Raw genomic sequence first — 15112 nt, forward strand, 5'->3', positions numbered from 1 at the left:
AGATTTTGTTTTGGTATTATGTCTTAAAAACTCACTGCCAAGCCCAAGATCATCTAGTGGGAAATAATAGAAAAAAATAAATACATTGGTCTCTGCCCCTGTTCCTGGCAATGAACTTCTAAAACTGTAGTAATTTCCTGTTATAAAAGCAGCAGGAGCTCTCTTGTCTACTATTTCTACTATTAGTTCTAATATGTAGTCTTTGACCTCAGTTTCTAACATGGAGCTCCTAAATCTCTTAAAATTTACTGGGGGATCAGAATGTCTTTTGTTCTAATGAGGTGATTCTTGGTTCACTCCTGGTAACTTCAAGATGGAGGCCTGTTATCAGAAAGACCAAGCCATGATTAGGATTTTCAACCTCACCACCACCTCCCTCCCCCATCCTCTAGGAAGGGGACAGGAACTGGCAGTTGCGTTAGTGATTGCTCATACCTACATGATGAAGCCTCCATAAGAATTCCAAAGGTAGAGTTGGGTGAACATGTCTGTATGCTGGAAGGACGTTGAGTGTGTGCATGCTCAGTTATACCTGACTCTTTGCCACCACTTAGACTGCAGTCTCCCAGGCTTCTCTGTCTGGACTTTTCCTGGCAAGGATACTGAAGTGGGTTGCTATTTCCTACTAGAGGGTGACTTCCCTGGTGGCTCAGATGGTAAAGCTTCTGCCTACAATGTGGGAGACCGGGGTTCAATCCGTGGGTCAGGAAGATCTCCTGGAGAAGGAAATGGCAACCTACTCCAGTATCCTTGCTTGGAAAATCCCATGGACGGAGGAGCCTGGTAGGCTACAGTCCATGGGGTCCATGGGGTCACAAAGACTCGGACACGACTTAGCGACTTCATTTTTACTTTCACTTCACTTACTCCAGGGTGAAGGGTATTTTACCCCAATTCTATTGGAACAGAAGCTATTATGATTAGGACTCTTCCCCATACCATGCCCTATGAATCTATTGCATCTGTATCCTTTAATAATAAACCAGTGAATGTAAGTATCTTCCTGAGTTCTGTGAGCCATTCTAGCAAATTATTGAACCCAAAGAAGAGGTCATGAGAATATAGATTTATAGCAGATTAGTCAGAAGTACTTGAGAATTTCAACTGATGTCTGCTTGGGGGGAAGGGCAGTCTTGTAAGGCTGAACCCTTAATCTGTGAGATATGATGTGATCTCCAGATAGACAGTGTCATAATTGAATTAAATTGTAAGATGCCCAAGCAATTCTGGGAGAATTACTTGATGTGTGGAAAACCCACACAACTAGGGTCAAAAGTGAAGTGAATTGTGGTAGCAGTGCGAAAAGAAAGGATAACCTAGGAGAGATTTTTCCGTATGCCTATTTTTTTTTACTATATTATCTTCTAATACATGATTTTTTTTTTACTATATTATCACATTATCTTCTAGAATTTTGGTAGTTTTGTATTTTACATATAGGTCTATGACCTTTTTACAATTAATTTTCATGAAAGATATAAGACCAGGGTCTAAATTATTTTTAATTTTTTAAAGTAAAGATTTATTTATTTATTTATTATTCATTTAGGCTGTACTGGATCTTTGTTGGTGCGTGCAGGCTTTCTCTAGTTTCAGTGAGAGGGGGTTACCCTCCAGTTGCAGCGTTCCAGCTTCTCATTGCGGTCGCTTCTCTTACTGTGGAACACGGGCTCTAGGGCTTTTGGGTTTCAGTAGTTGTGGTGCATTTGCTTAGTTGTCCCACTGCATGTGGGATCGTCCCAGACCAGGGATCTAACCTAACCTGAGGTTTCTGCATTGTCAGGAAAGTTCTTTACCATGGAGCCATCAGGGAAGTCCTAGATTATTAAGATTATTATTTTTTTTAATTGCATGTAGATGTCCACTTGTTCTAGTACCATTTATTGAATAGAATATGCTTTCTCAAATCTTATCCATGAACATGGGATATTTCTTCTTTTATTTACACTTACTTTGATTTCTTTTATTGGAGTTTTATAGTTTTCCTCACAGAGATCCTATACATATTTTATTAACTTTAGACCTACATATTTCATATCATTGTGTCTTTTATTTGCTATTTAATGTTGTTCTAAGTAAAGAAAAATTAAAATGTTATGATGAATTTTAACACTGATTTTATATCATGCAATGCCAGCTTTAAATGCAAATATAAGAACACTTCACTCATATGTGGAATTACCAAAATTATCCAATTTGTTTTTCATAGCTTGTGGCTGCATATGTAGTTTGCTTTTGACAGAACAGTGGGAAAGCTTTACAAAATTAATTAACGGCTTTTATTTCACTTCTTGATACTCACACATTCTACCAATACTCTTTGCCATCCACTTTACTGATGAGCAAGGAAGGACTAAAAAAAAATGACCTAAATGGGTTTCCCATCTTCCCCTTTCCTTCTTTGTCATCATTTTCGGCATAAGTGGTTAGTTAATACAGAGAAATAAAATGAGTAATGAAAAATATGTTAGTATTCCTTGATTGTTTATGTGCTTTAGAATGTCATAGCTTGCTTTCTATGTTTAAAGCAAGTTCTGGTTTGAATAGAAAGCTTGGTTTCTCAGAGCTGTGAGCACCCCTGCTTCCTCAGTCAGAGACATAACACACTTTGCGCTTGCATTGGGTCTTAACTGAACTTCCATGCATTGTGGGTTCACTGGAATTCTGTGCCAGTGGACATCTTGAAGGTTACGCTAAAAGGGTGGCAAGGAACAATGGTGAACATGTGTCTTGCCTGTATCCCTTCTGCTTATGTTCATTGGATTTCACTTACAAAACACAAATTGAAAGATAAAATATTAAGAATGTCAAGATTGTAACAGCTTAGCATTACCCAAGCACAGGGCCTTCTGACTTTCAGGTCCATGAAACTAGCACTTCTGATAACTGAGCAGCAATGAAGACACAAGGCAGTGCAGCTGATCACAGAAGGATGTTAACTACTTAGAGAATAAAGGATTCAGCTGGAAAGGGCAGAGCGTTGATCCCTGGTTCAAGAAACTAGGCCCCCAAATATAAAGCAACTAACCAGGCTCCCAAAAAAAAAATAAAGTCATGACCAACCTAGATAGCATATTAAAAAGCAGAGACATTACTTTGCCAACAAAAGTCCGTCTAGGCAAGGCTATGGTTTTTCCCGTGGTCATGTATGGATGTGAGAGTTGGACTGTGAAGAAAGCTGATCACCGAAGAATTGATGCTTTTGAACTGTGGTGCTGGAGGAGACTCTTGAGAGTCCCTTGGACTGCAAGGAGATCCAACCAGTCCATTCTAAAGGAGATCAGTCCTGGGTGTTCATTGGAAGGACTGATGCTAAAGCTGAAACTCCAATACTTTGGACACCTCATGCGACGAGTTGACTCACTGGAAAAGACTCTGATGCTGGGAAGGATTGGGGGCGGGAGGAGAAGGGGACGACAGAGAATGAGATGGCTGGATGGCATCACCGACTCGATGGACATGAGTTTGAGTGAACTCCGGGAGTTGTTGATGGACAGGGAGGCCTGGCGTGCTGTGATTCATGGGGTCGCAAAGAGTCGGACACGACTGAGTGACTGAACTGAACTGAACTGAACCAGGCTCTCATGGGTAAATAATGGGAAGGGAACTCCTCTTTCCATCCTAGCAACATTGTTGACATTCACTATGTGATATTATTTCAGACTTCCTCTTCCCTGAATTTCAGGTCTGATGGCATCCAAAAGTTTAACAGCTTGAACTGATGCCTCTGAAAATACCCAGATTTACACACAGGGAATCCATGCTGAAACCCAAAGCAGCGCTGACTGTCACAGCTATAAGCACTACTACTTATCACCAACACTTGTGGAAGGGGAAAGCTGACTCACTGGAAAAGACCCTGATGCTGGGAAAGACTGAAGGCAAAAGGAAAAGAGGGCAGAGGATGAGATGGTTAGATAGCATTATTGACTCAATGGACTTGAGTTTGAGCAAACTCTGGGAGATAGTGAAGGACAGGGAAGCCTGGAGTGCTGGAGTCTATGGGGTCACAAAGAGTCAGACACAACTTAGCAACTGAACAAAAGGTCTTAGTGATGGTGTTTTTTTTTTTTTTAGCATTGGGCATTGGTCTACGGGAAAAGAGAAAAGGAGGCATCTTCCTTCATGTGGAGAAAAGTGACTGGCCTGTGTGTTTTCTTGGCTGCAGTTTCTGCCACTTGAGCCAAATTCAGATGTAGAAAGAACATGAGATTCAGAAGTGACTTCAGAGATAAACTCATCCAGTGGCTCCTAAAGTGTGCTCTGTGAAAGCCAAAGATCCCACAAAACTGTTTTCAGGGATCCACAAGAATTTGAGTGAATTTAGTTTTGGTTATTTTAAAACTAAGAAAATGCACGCTATTCAAATATATTATAGACTAGAGTTGGATGCAATGGTGGTTACAGATTGTGGTCTTTTACACTGTCTCACTGGGAAATGTTATACTTCTCAACTTATGAATAAAAGAGGTGCTCCCCTTTTATCTGTTCTATGTATTGGGGAGTCATGTGAGACTTTATTTTAAGAAAGGGTTCCCTTGAATAAAAGTAAAATTTGAAAAACCCTGATCTATTTGTCCTCTTTCATTTAAATTGCTTAGGACACTATCAGAAATCAGAATAGACACTTAACAAATATTAGCTGTTGTTATATCCTTCAGATGGAGATATTGAGGCCCATGTTGACCAAATGACTTGTACACAACAGCCTGATATTTAGCAGCAAAGCCAGATTCCAGCCTGGGTCCTGACTCCTAGATCATTTCTCTTTTCATTCTATCGTGATTGCCTCCACATTCTATCCTAAGAAAAAACAGCTAAAATTTTAAGGCAGACATAAACTGTTTTTACTGTCCCATTGATCCTATCTCTTCGTGGTCTTACTAAAAGCTTCACAAGGGAAAGAAAGAACAAAGAGGAGGAGAAAGGAGAAGACAGGATCTCTCTAAAATACGTCTACAAATCCCAAAGTCCCCCTACCCAAGAAGTTATAGGATGAATTAAAAAGAGCCCCATACCCCAATCAAAATCCCAGCAAGTTATTTTATGTGCATCACCAAACTTAAAGTATATTTGAAGAGCCAATGTCTATATAGCCAAGACAATGCTGAAGTTGAAGAACAAAGTTGGAGGACTGACACTACTAAACTTCAAGACTTATTGTAAAGCTATAGTAATTACGACAGTGTGATATTGGTGAAAGTCTAGACAAATAGAACAGTGGAGCAGAATAAAGAGCCCAGAAGGTGACCCACACAAATATAGTCAACTGATTTTTGACAAAGAAGCAAAGGCTATATAATGGAACAGAGGGAGTGTTTTCAACAAATGATGCTGGAACTAGACATCCACATGCAAAACATGAATCTAGACACATCCCTACACTCCTCACAAAAATTAACTCAAGATGGATCATTGATCTAAATGTAACATGCTAAGCTATAAAACTCCTAGAAGAAAGTGGGAGAAAACCTAGATGACCTTTGGATTGACAGTGAACTTTTGGATAAAATATGGAAGATGAGACTCAGGGAAGAAATAGTTGATAAGCTAGACTTCATTAAAATTAAAAACTTCTGTTCTTCAAAAGATACCATTAGGAGAATAGAAGGACAAGTCATTGACTGGGAGAAAATAATTACAAAAGACCATCAAATAACTATTATCCAAAATATACAGAGAACACAAAACTCAAAAATAAGAAAATAACTCAATTTTAAGATGGGCCAAAGACCTTAACAGATATCTCACCCAAGAAGGTGTGTAGGTAGCAAAAAATTATAGGAAAAGATACTGCATATCATATGTCATCAAGTAAATACAAATAAAAACAACGAGATACCACTGCATACTTAGGAAAATAGCTAAAACACTAGTGAAAATACGAAGAAACAGGAACTCTCATACATTGTGCATAGGAGTGCAAAATGCCACTTTGGAAGACAGTTTGGTGGTTTCCTACAAAACTAAACATAGTCTTACCACATGATCCAGCAGTCACAGTCCTTAGTATCTATCCAAAGGAGCTGAAAATTTTTGTCTGCATGGAAACCTGCAGAAGAATGTGTGTGTGTGTGTGTGTGTGTGTGTGTGTGTTAGTCACTCAGTCGTGTCCGACTCTCTGTGACCCCATGGACTGTAGCCCGCCAGGCTCCTCTGTCCATGGAATTCTCCAGGCAAGAATACTGGAGTGGGTTGCCATTTCGCAGAAGAATATTTAAAGAATCTTTATTCACAATTGCCAAATCTTGGAAGCAAGTAAGATGTCCTTCAGTATGTGAATGTAGTAAAAAAAAATAACAAACTGTGGTACATCCATACAATACAATATTATTCAGCACTAAAAAGAAATGAGTTATTAAGCCATGAAAAGACATGGAGGAAACTTAAGTGCATGTTATTAAGTGAAAAAAGCCAATCTATAAAGGCTACAGGCTTTTAATTCCAACTGTATGACATTCTGGAAAAGACAAAATTTTCGCGACAATAGAAAGATCAGTGGTTGCCAGGGATGGAGTGGGGATGTTTTTATATTTTATAGTTGGGAGGAATAGTGGGGAGAGATAAATAGGCAGAGCACAGAGGAATTTTCGGGCAGTGAAAATACTCTGTATAATATTCTAATGATGCGTATGTCACTATACATTTGTCTAAAACCAAAGGAAGACAATATCAACAGTGAAACCTAATGTAAACAATGGACTTTGGATGATACAATAAATGTACCATATCATTCTGGTGAGTGATACTGTACATTTTTATAATGGGGGAGGTTATGCATGTGTGAGAGGAGGAAGTATATGGGAAATTTTTGTACCTTTTTCTCAATCTGGCTATAAAACTAAACTGCTCTAAATGAAGCTTAAAAAAGAAAAAAAAAAAAAACTAAGGGGACTTCCCTGGGGAATCTAGTGGTTAAGACTCTATCCTCCCAGTGCAGGGGCCTGGGTTTGATCCCTGGTCAAGGAACTAGATCCTGCATGTCTCAACTAAGACCCAGTGCAGTCAAATAGGGAAGATCCCTGGAGAAGGAAATGGCAACCCACTCCAGTACTCTTGCCTGGAGAATCCCACGGACGGAGGAGCCTGGTGGGCTACAGTCCACGGGGTTGCAGAGAGTCGGACACGACTGAGCGAGTTCACTCACTCACTCTCTCTCTAAGCAGGATGGGAGGGAGAGGAGGAAGCTGAGATGGAATCCTGCTGGTGTATGCATGCTAAGTTGCTCAATCATGTCTGGCTCTTTGCAACCCCACAGACTGTAGCCCCTAAGCTCCTCTGTCCATGAGATTCTCCAAGCAAAAATACTGGAGTGAGTTGTCATGCCCTCCTCCAGGGGATCTTCCCCACCCAGGGATCAAACCCACTCCTCTTATGTCTCCTGCATTGGCGGGCAGGTTCTTTACCACTAGTGCCACCTGGGATCCCCAGAATCCTGCTCATAGAAATTCAAATTAGCAACTAATCCCTGGACTATACCAGGGGCACTGTTCTAGGCACTAGAGGGTTTCAAAGGATTGTCTTCAACAGGTTAAAACCTTGGTATAGAGACAAGGCAAAAACACAGTTAAGTAAAACAAAAGCTGCAATTTCCAAAACTGTGAGATAAGTAAATGGAATTAAAGTCATTCTCAAAGGGATTAGAACACGGCCTCTCTTCAAGCCCAATAAGTTTTCAAGCGTAATAATGTTATACCAAAATATGAATGGCATTTTCCCCATCTCCTGCCCAATTCCTAAGGAAGTGGTGAGTGTAGTGAAAGTGTTAGTCACCCAGTTGTGTCTGACTCTTTGTGACCCCATGGACTCTAGCCCTGTAGACTCCCCTGTCCATGGAATTCTCCAGGCAAGAATACTGGAGTGGGTAGCCATTCTCTTCTCCAGGGGATCTTCCTGACCCAGGGATTGAACCCAGGCCTCCCACACTACAGGCAGATTCTTTACCATCTGTACCATCAGGTGAGTGTTCAGTCACTCAGTCATATCCACTTTTTTGAGACCCAATGGACTGCAGCATGCCAGGTTTCCCGGTCGTTTGCCATCTCCCTGAGTTTGCTCAAACTCATGTCTATTGAGTTGGTGATACCATCCAAACATCTCATCCTCTGTTGTCCCCTTCTCCTCTTGCTTTCAATCCTTCTCAGCATCAGGGTCTTTTCCAATGAGTCGGCTCTTCGCATCAGATGGGCAAAGTGTTGGAGCTTTAGCTTCAGCATCAATCCTTCCAATTCAGGGTTGAGGTGAGTGTAGAGGGATGGTCCAAACCATGCACTGTGGAGTGAGGCTGTCTTGGATGAAATCCTGTCACACTCTTCTGCTGTCTGGATGATCTTGTGTGTTATCCAACTTCTCTGTGCCTTGATACCCAGCTGTTAAATCAGTAATAATATACCTATTCTTACAGTTGTTGTGAGGATTAAATGAAAGGCACTCTGAACAATGCCTGACACATAGTAAGTCCTTACTAAATTTTAGTGATTATAATTCTCCACTTCTTTCTTGAGAATTCAGGGCCAAAGGAGTATTTAAAGGCTTTTGGTGATCCTTCCATGCCACCCCCACTGGCTGTCATTTTACTGTCTAGTCCAGCTTCTGTTTTGAAATTTAGTCAGTGCTGTAGACCAAAGAAAAGGAAAAATATCTCCCATATAGGTAAAGCCTCTTCCAAGAAATCAACCGAAGACATAAACAGATTTGATCTTTGGAGATGACAGTCTGTGATTTTAAGGGAGAGAAGTGAGGTGAAGAGACTGCTCAGTTTTGGGGTAATATAGGAAAACTAACAGCAGTCATTGAAAACACCAGGCTGTGGGAATGTGTCTTGAAGGGAAATTAGGTCTGGCTGTAGACCATGAGAAGAAGGTTAAATTTTTTCTTCCCTCATGGACTTTGGCTGACAGAACAGCTGCCATGTTGAACATAGCTGACCTCTGTGCCAGACAGAAGAGTGCGCTGAGGACTCTCAAAACAGCAATTAAATGCTCTGATTTATTTCATTTTTTTTCAGTTTCTCTGTCAGAAACATTTACATGGCCTGAGCCAACCAAAAAGGGTGGAAAACATGCAACATGACTACATGTCAGATTGTGGAGAACTGGAAATATCTGTTAAATAGTTGCTCTAGTAAATGCTGATGAAAATATAAATATTTGTAGACTGGGATAGATTAGAGAAAAACAAACAAAAGCAACTTCTACATTTTCCAGTAACCAGTACTCTTTGCTAAGTCTTTGTGATATTGTTTTAATGTGGGATCCATTGACAGTGGAAAATTACTTTGCTTGGTTGAGCCTAATTCATGCAGCTGACAAGGAATGAGTTTGAAGTAGGTCTGATGTGACCCAGTTTTGATTCATAATTTGCTGTTTACCACATTTATCGTTAGGGCAAAGGACTTCCTTGTCCATGAGGCATGATTTTTCCACCCCTCAAGAAGCCCATAAAGGTTTGCTAGCCATTGCAACCATTCACCTTGGCTTTTCTGTGACAATCTCAATTTAAAATCTTCAACACATTTTCCTCTTAGATTTGTCAGATCATAGGTCCTAAATTTTGGTCAGAAATTAGGTCTCTCTTCCAGAGGTCGAGAGGATAGCCTGTTGTTTAGAGTCTGGCAGACAGAGAAGAGCTCACAGCCTCCATGAGTAGTTCCTCCATAAATAGAATGAATGAACTTCCAATGCCACTCTCCAACTCTACACACTCTGGCACTACACACAAATTTAAAACATCGAGAAATCCCACTTTTGGTAACTTGTGTCATTTATAGCTGTTCTGAGGGTGTTGTACAGACACTCTTCTTACCCTAAGACCCAATACTTAGTCTATCGGTCTCCTCCACTCAGTGGGGCTCCATCTTCTATACATTCAGTTCAGTTCAATTCAGTCGCTCAGTCGTGACCGACTCTTTGCAACCCCATGAATCACAGCACGCCAGGCCTCCCTGTCCATCACCAAGTCCCGGAGTTCACTCAAACTCATGTCCATCGAGTCGGTGATGCCATCCAGCCATCTCATTCTCTGTCGTCCCCTTCTCGTCCTGCCCCCAATCCTTCCCAGCATCAGAGTCTTTTCCAGTGAGTCAACTCGTCGCATGAGATGGCCAAAGTATTGCAGTTTCAGCTTTAGCATCAGTCCTTCCAATGAACACCCAGGACTGATCTCCTTTAGAATGGACTGGTTGGATCTCCTTACAGTCCAAGGGACTCTCAAGAGTCTCCTCCAGCACCACAGTTCAAAAGCATCAATTCTTCGGCGATCAGCTTTCTTCACAGTCCAACTCTCACATCCATACATGACCACAGGAAAAACCATAGCCTTGCCTAGACGGACCTTTGTTGGCAAAGTAATGTCTCTGCTTTTTAATATACTATCTAGGTTGGTCATAACTTTCCTTTCAAGGAGTAAAGGTCTTTTAATTTCATGGCTGCAATCAGCATCCACAGTGATTTTGGAGCCCAAAAAAATAAAGTCTGACACTGTTTCCATGGTTTCCCCATCTATTTCCCATGAAGTGATGGGACCAGATGCCATGATCTTGGTTTTCTGAATGTTGAGCTTCAAGCCAACCTTTTCACTCTCCTCTTTCACTTTCATCAAGAGGCTTTTGAGTTCCTCTTCACTTTCTGCCATAAGGGTGGTGTCATCTGCATATCTGAGGTTATTGATATGTCTCCCAGCAATCTTGATTCCAGCTTGTGCTTCTTCCAGCCCAGCGTTCCTCATGATGTACTCTGCATATAAGTTAAATAAGCAGGGTGACAATATACAACCTTGACGTACTCCTTTCTCTATTTGGAACCAGTCTGTTGTTCCATGTCCAGTTCTAACTGTTGCTTCCTGACCTGCATACAAGTTTCTCAAGAGGCAGGTCAGGTGGTCTGGTATTCCCATCTCTTTCAGAAGATCCACTCTTTATCTGCAGGGCAAGTGTAATTTTCACAGTATCATCCTGGAGTTATTTGTGTAACAATCTTTCTAATCTAGGAATGCCTTTGAGCTAGGGACTGCTGCTGCTGCTGCTAAGTTGCTTCAGTCGTGTCTGACTCTGTGCGACCCCATAGACGGCAGCCCACCAGGCCCCCCCTTCCCTGGGATTCTCCAGGCAAGAACACTGGACTGGGTTGCCATTTCCTTCTCCAATGCATAAAAGTGAAAAGTGAAAGTGAAGTCACTCAGTTGTGTCCGGCTCTTCGCGACCCCATGGACTGTAGCCTACCAGGCTTCTCCGTCCATGGGAGTTTCCAGGCAAGAGTACTGGAGTGGGGTGCCATTGGGACTGGATAGACAAAAAAATGAGAAAAACCCAGAGACCAAGATCTCTTTAAAAAGGTTTGAAAGTATGATTAAAATATTTAAATATCTACATTGCAAACAACAGGAGCTCAATAAATGCTCAAATTAGTGAATTTGTGTTTTACATATTCTTTCCTAAAGATTTCCTATTATCTTTCTACATGTCAAAGTGATTGTGAAAAGTGAAAAGAACACAGGCTGATAAAATGAATGTCAGGAAACAAAGCTATCACTTATTAGGAAGGTTCTGCCCATGTAACCTGCTAGCTCATAGTTTTTTAGGAAGAGTGATGATTTGCCCGAATCCAGTCATCTCTAATCTACTCCCCCTTGTGGTCGGTGTGAGACCTACAGGCTGGTTTGGGTTTCCTTCTCTTTGTGGCTTTCACTCTTTTAGCACCATATTCTAACCCAGAGAAACAATCATTCACTGACAAAAATGAAACTCAGATTCCAAATATTTTAACAGTAGACGTAGTCTAATGTGAATGTAGAAAGACCCAGGTAGCCAGTCCTTTCTCTTTAAGAGCGAGTTCACAGTCTACCCCATTCAGAAAGTGTTATCTGATTTCTTGCTCTCTGGGTCTTGGGGTTCACTTTGTGGCTTCCTACTTCAAGACGTCTATCACGCAGCACTTCCTCGGTGGTCCAGTGTTAAGAATCCACCTTGCAGTGCAGGGAACATGGGTTCAGTTGCTGGTCCAGGAACTAAGACCCAGTGAAGACTAGGTATGCTGCAACCAAGACCAGATGCAGCTAAATGTGTGTGTATATATATATACATACACATATATACTTTTTACAGATGCCTATCAGTTTGTATGTCTGCTTCCTAGATAGTCATCCCTACTGGACTATGAACCACTTGGGTAGGGCAGGGAAAGTAGGAGCAGGAACTGTCTCTTTATCCCAAAACATGTCTAGCACCAGGTATAGAACAGATGTTCAGTAAATGTTTGTTGATATAAACCAGTGGTTTTTGCCATTAAAACTTTGGGCCAACAGCATAATGCCTTGGGGTCTCAATTCTCTCATTTATAGATTTAGGATGTTATAAACTATATAAACTTTGTAAATTAAGTCCCCAAAGAGGCTATGAATTGGGCATTATTTTTTATCATCAGAATATTCTGCAAGGACTGCTCACTTTTTGATTATCAGATCTTTTTCTGTGGGGCTTTTAAATACCTTTTCAGTGTTGTAAGATTGCATGCTGCTTGTCGTGGTCTGGTAATATCAGAGGTGGGAGTGGAAAATAGCCCTTTTATGACTAGCAATGGAGAAGGAAAATGGTAATCCACTCCAGTATTCTTGCCTGGAGAATTCCATGCACAGAGCAGCCTGGAGGGCTATAGTCCATTGGGTTGCAAAGAGTCGGACACAACTTAGTGACTAAACCACCACCACCACATGACTAGCAAAGATGGAATTAAAGAGATTTGTTTATGGTATAAGTAATTGTATGAATAGTTCTTTTTCAAAGAAAAACACCTATTTCATGAAGAGGTCAAAGAAGTTCATATTTACATATTTTTCAAACTGAAGACATACCAGCTCATTCTTGAAGTATTTTTTCCCCTTGGCTTGGAGCTTCCTTTAGTCAAATTTCTCAGCATATCAAGTTTTAGCAATTTGACTCGAAGGACCACAAAGCATTATTTAGTAAATATTCAGTTTGTTTTCAAGACATTGAGGATGATGAAAATATAAGAAAAGATTACTAAGCTTCCCCCAACAAGTTTTACATTTCTACTGTGGTTCAGTGAATGAACATTGAGAAAAAGGTATATAACAGTGAATCGAAGAGCTCCAACAGTTAATACAGATTCTGCCATAAAACAAAATTGTATCCAAACTGTCCGAGATCTAGAAGACATTAGAAAGGGTTAATACTGAGTTTTTCAGTGAGACCTAATAAGAACTCAATGTCTCATTCTGCTCTGTTGTGGTTTTGTGAGAATCTGGGTCTGTCTGAGGCAGAGAGCTGTGCTCAGAGGGTTACTGAAAGCGGAAACTTTGTTCTCCCTGAGGTAGGGAGCATTCAGAAGTGGGAATGTTTGAAGGAGACCGTTCTTGCAAAACCAAGGTAAAAATTTTTCAACTTAAAGTAAATTTGGAAGTCTATGGATATTTTTAATGAACCAATTTAGGATGGAGGAACTAATCATCAGAAAATAGAATATGGAGTAAAGAAATGAAAAATAAACTCTTTAGATAAGAGAATATTTACTGCTAACCTTTTTTTCTTTTTTTTTAATTTCTTTTTTTTTGTGTGTTACATTTATGTTTATTAAAAACTGCTACAAACAAAGCCTGTACAAAACACTTGAACATCCAGCACTGTGAAAGTAAGGTCCAGCAACATTATCGCTTAGGACTTCACATTCCTCTGCCTTGGCCTCATAGTCTTTCTCTGTCACGTATCCGTCTTCCTGCCCCACTACTATGAAATAGTAGTCTTGAGAGACATTATTGCCTAGGACCCCCTCTTCCTCTGCCTCTGCCTCCGCCACGTCCTCTTCCCCGGCCTCCGCCTCTTCCTGCAACGGCTTCCCTTTTCTTAGACTTCACCTTTGGTTCTACATCCACAAGTAGTGTATCCAGAGGTATGCTGTCTGGCAGAATAAAAAACCAAATGTTATTTCCTCGAATACTCAGTGTTTCCAGCTGTACAGGTTCTCTGGTCTTCAGGATCATTTTCACTGCTTTAAGATGTGTGTTCATACTGACATCTACACCTGTGATTGTTCCATGGACCTGTGTTCCATTCTTTAATTCAATGATTACAGTTTCGTGACTCGGTTTCATCAAAAATCTCACGAGCTTCATCCTAGCAGCGCCGTCACCCTTTCCGCCCGATAGTACACGAAATCCGACCACGGAGAGCCGAGGTTGGGCGTATGAATGGCGGGAAACACTTCTTCTTTCTTTTTTTAAAAGAAAACCTCACTAGGAGATTGTAAAGATGGGCTGTTAGATTATAAAGAACTGCAGCTTGAAATGTAAAGTGGCCCCATAATGAGGTCTTTCTGCCTTTTTACCTTTATTGCAATCTTTCCAGGAATGTAGGTGCATGTAAATCTGTGTGGATAAGATTGCAATGGCTCCTTGCAGGCTAGCTGGGAGAAGGTAGCCCTACTAAAATCAGAAGAGCCTTGGTTTCTGAGGTTTTTGCTTTTCCTAGATAAAAAATCCACCAGAAAACCTTACCAAATATCTAAGGATGATTACCAGGAATGATCTCAAATCTTCCATTTATTATCCTTGAGAATAAATAAAGTTCATGTCATTTTGGAGTTCTAACAAATAATAAAAAGTTATTAACTTTGTGACCACAGAGAACTGTTTTCTTTAATGAGTATGCATGTACTTCCATTTTTCTCCCTTTGGTCTTTTCCTAGGAAAATAATTGTATATTCATATATCAGAGCTATTGGTCTTTTTTTTTTTTTTTTTAAAGGCTTTGTGGTTTGACAGAACCAGGCTTCCTTGGTGGCTCAAGCAGTAAAGAATCTGCCTGCAGTGCAGGAGGCCCAGGTTCAATCCCTGGGATGGGAAGATCCCTTGGAGAAGGGAATGGCTACCCACTCCAGTATTCTTGCCTGGAGAATCCCATGGACAGAGGAGCCTGGTGGGCTACAGTCCAAGTGGTTGCCAAGAGTAGGACACTAATGAGTGACAACACTCTCACTTTCAGGAACAGAAGAGATACTCAATAAATTGACTGACAGATGGTTAACAGACATCCATTTTAGGGATATAATGAAAATTCCACTTGGGAATTTATATAACAAGTTTATATAATTTATTTTAATCA

General features: G+C 40.7%; 1 protein-coding gene across 1 annotated transcript; it reads right to left on the reverse strand.

The window, feature by feature from the left end:
• Positions 1–13764: 13764 nt before the first annotated feature.
• Positions 13765–14124, reverse strand: LOC148778865 (small nuclear ribonucleoprotein Sm D1-like). Its single transcript, XM_088844447.1, has 2 exons — positions 14034–14124; positions 13765–13910 (listed from the first exon to the last, which is right to left on the reverse strand). The coding sequence occupies exons 1-2, from the start codon at positions 14122–14124 to the stop codon at positions 13765–13767; spliced, it is 237 nt and encodes a 78-aa protein (XP_088700573.1).
• Between the last annotated feature and the right edge of the window lie 988 nt (positions 14125–15112).

The sequence above is a fragment of the Moschus berezovskii genome, chromosome 1 (genome assembly GCF_049115385.1).
Source record: "Moschus berezovskii isolate FMDL1 chromosome 1, NW_MosBer_1.0, whole genome shotgun sequence".
In the NCBI taxonomy this organism is placed as follows: Eukaryota; Metazoa; Chordata; class Mammalia; order Artiodactyla; family Moschidae; genus Moschus; species Moschus berezovskii.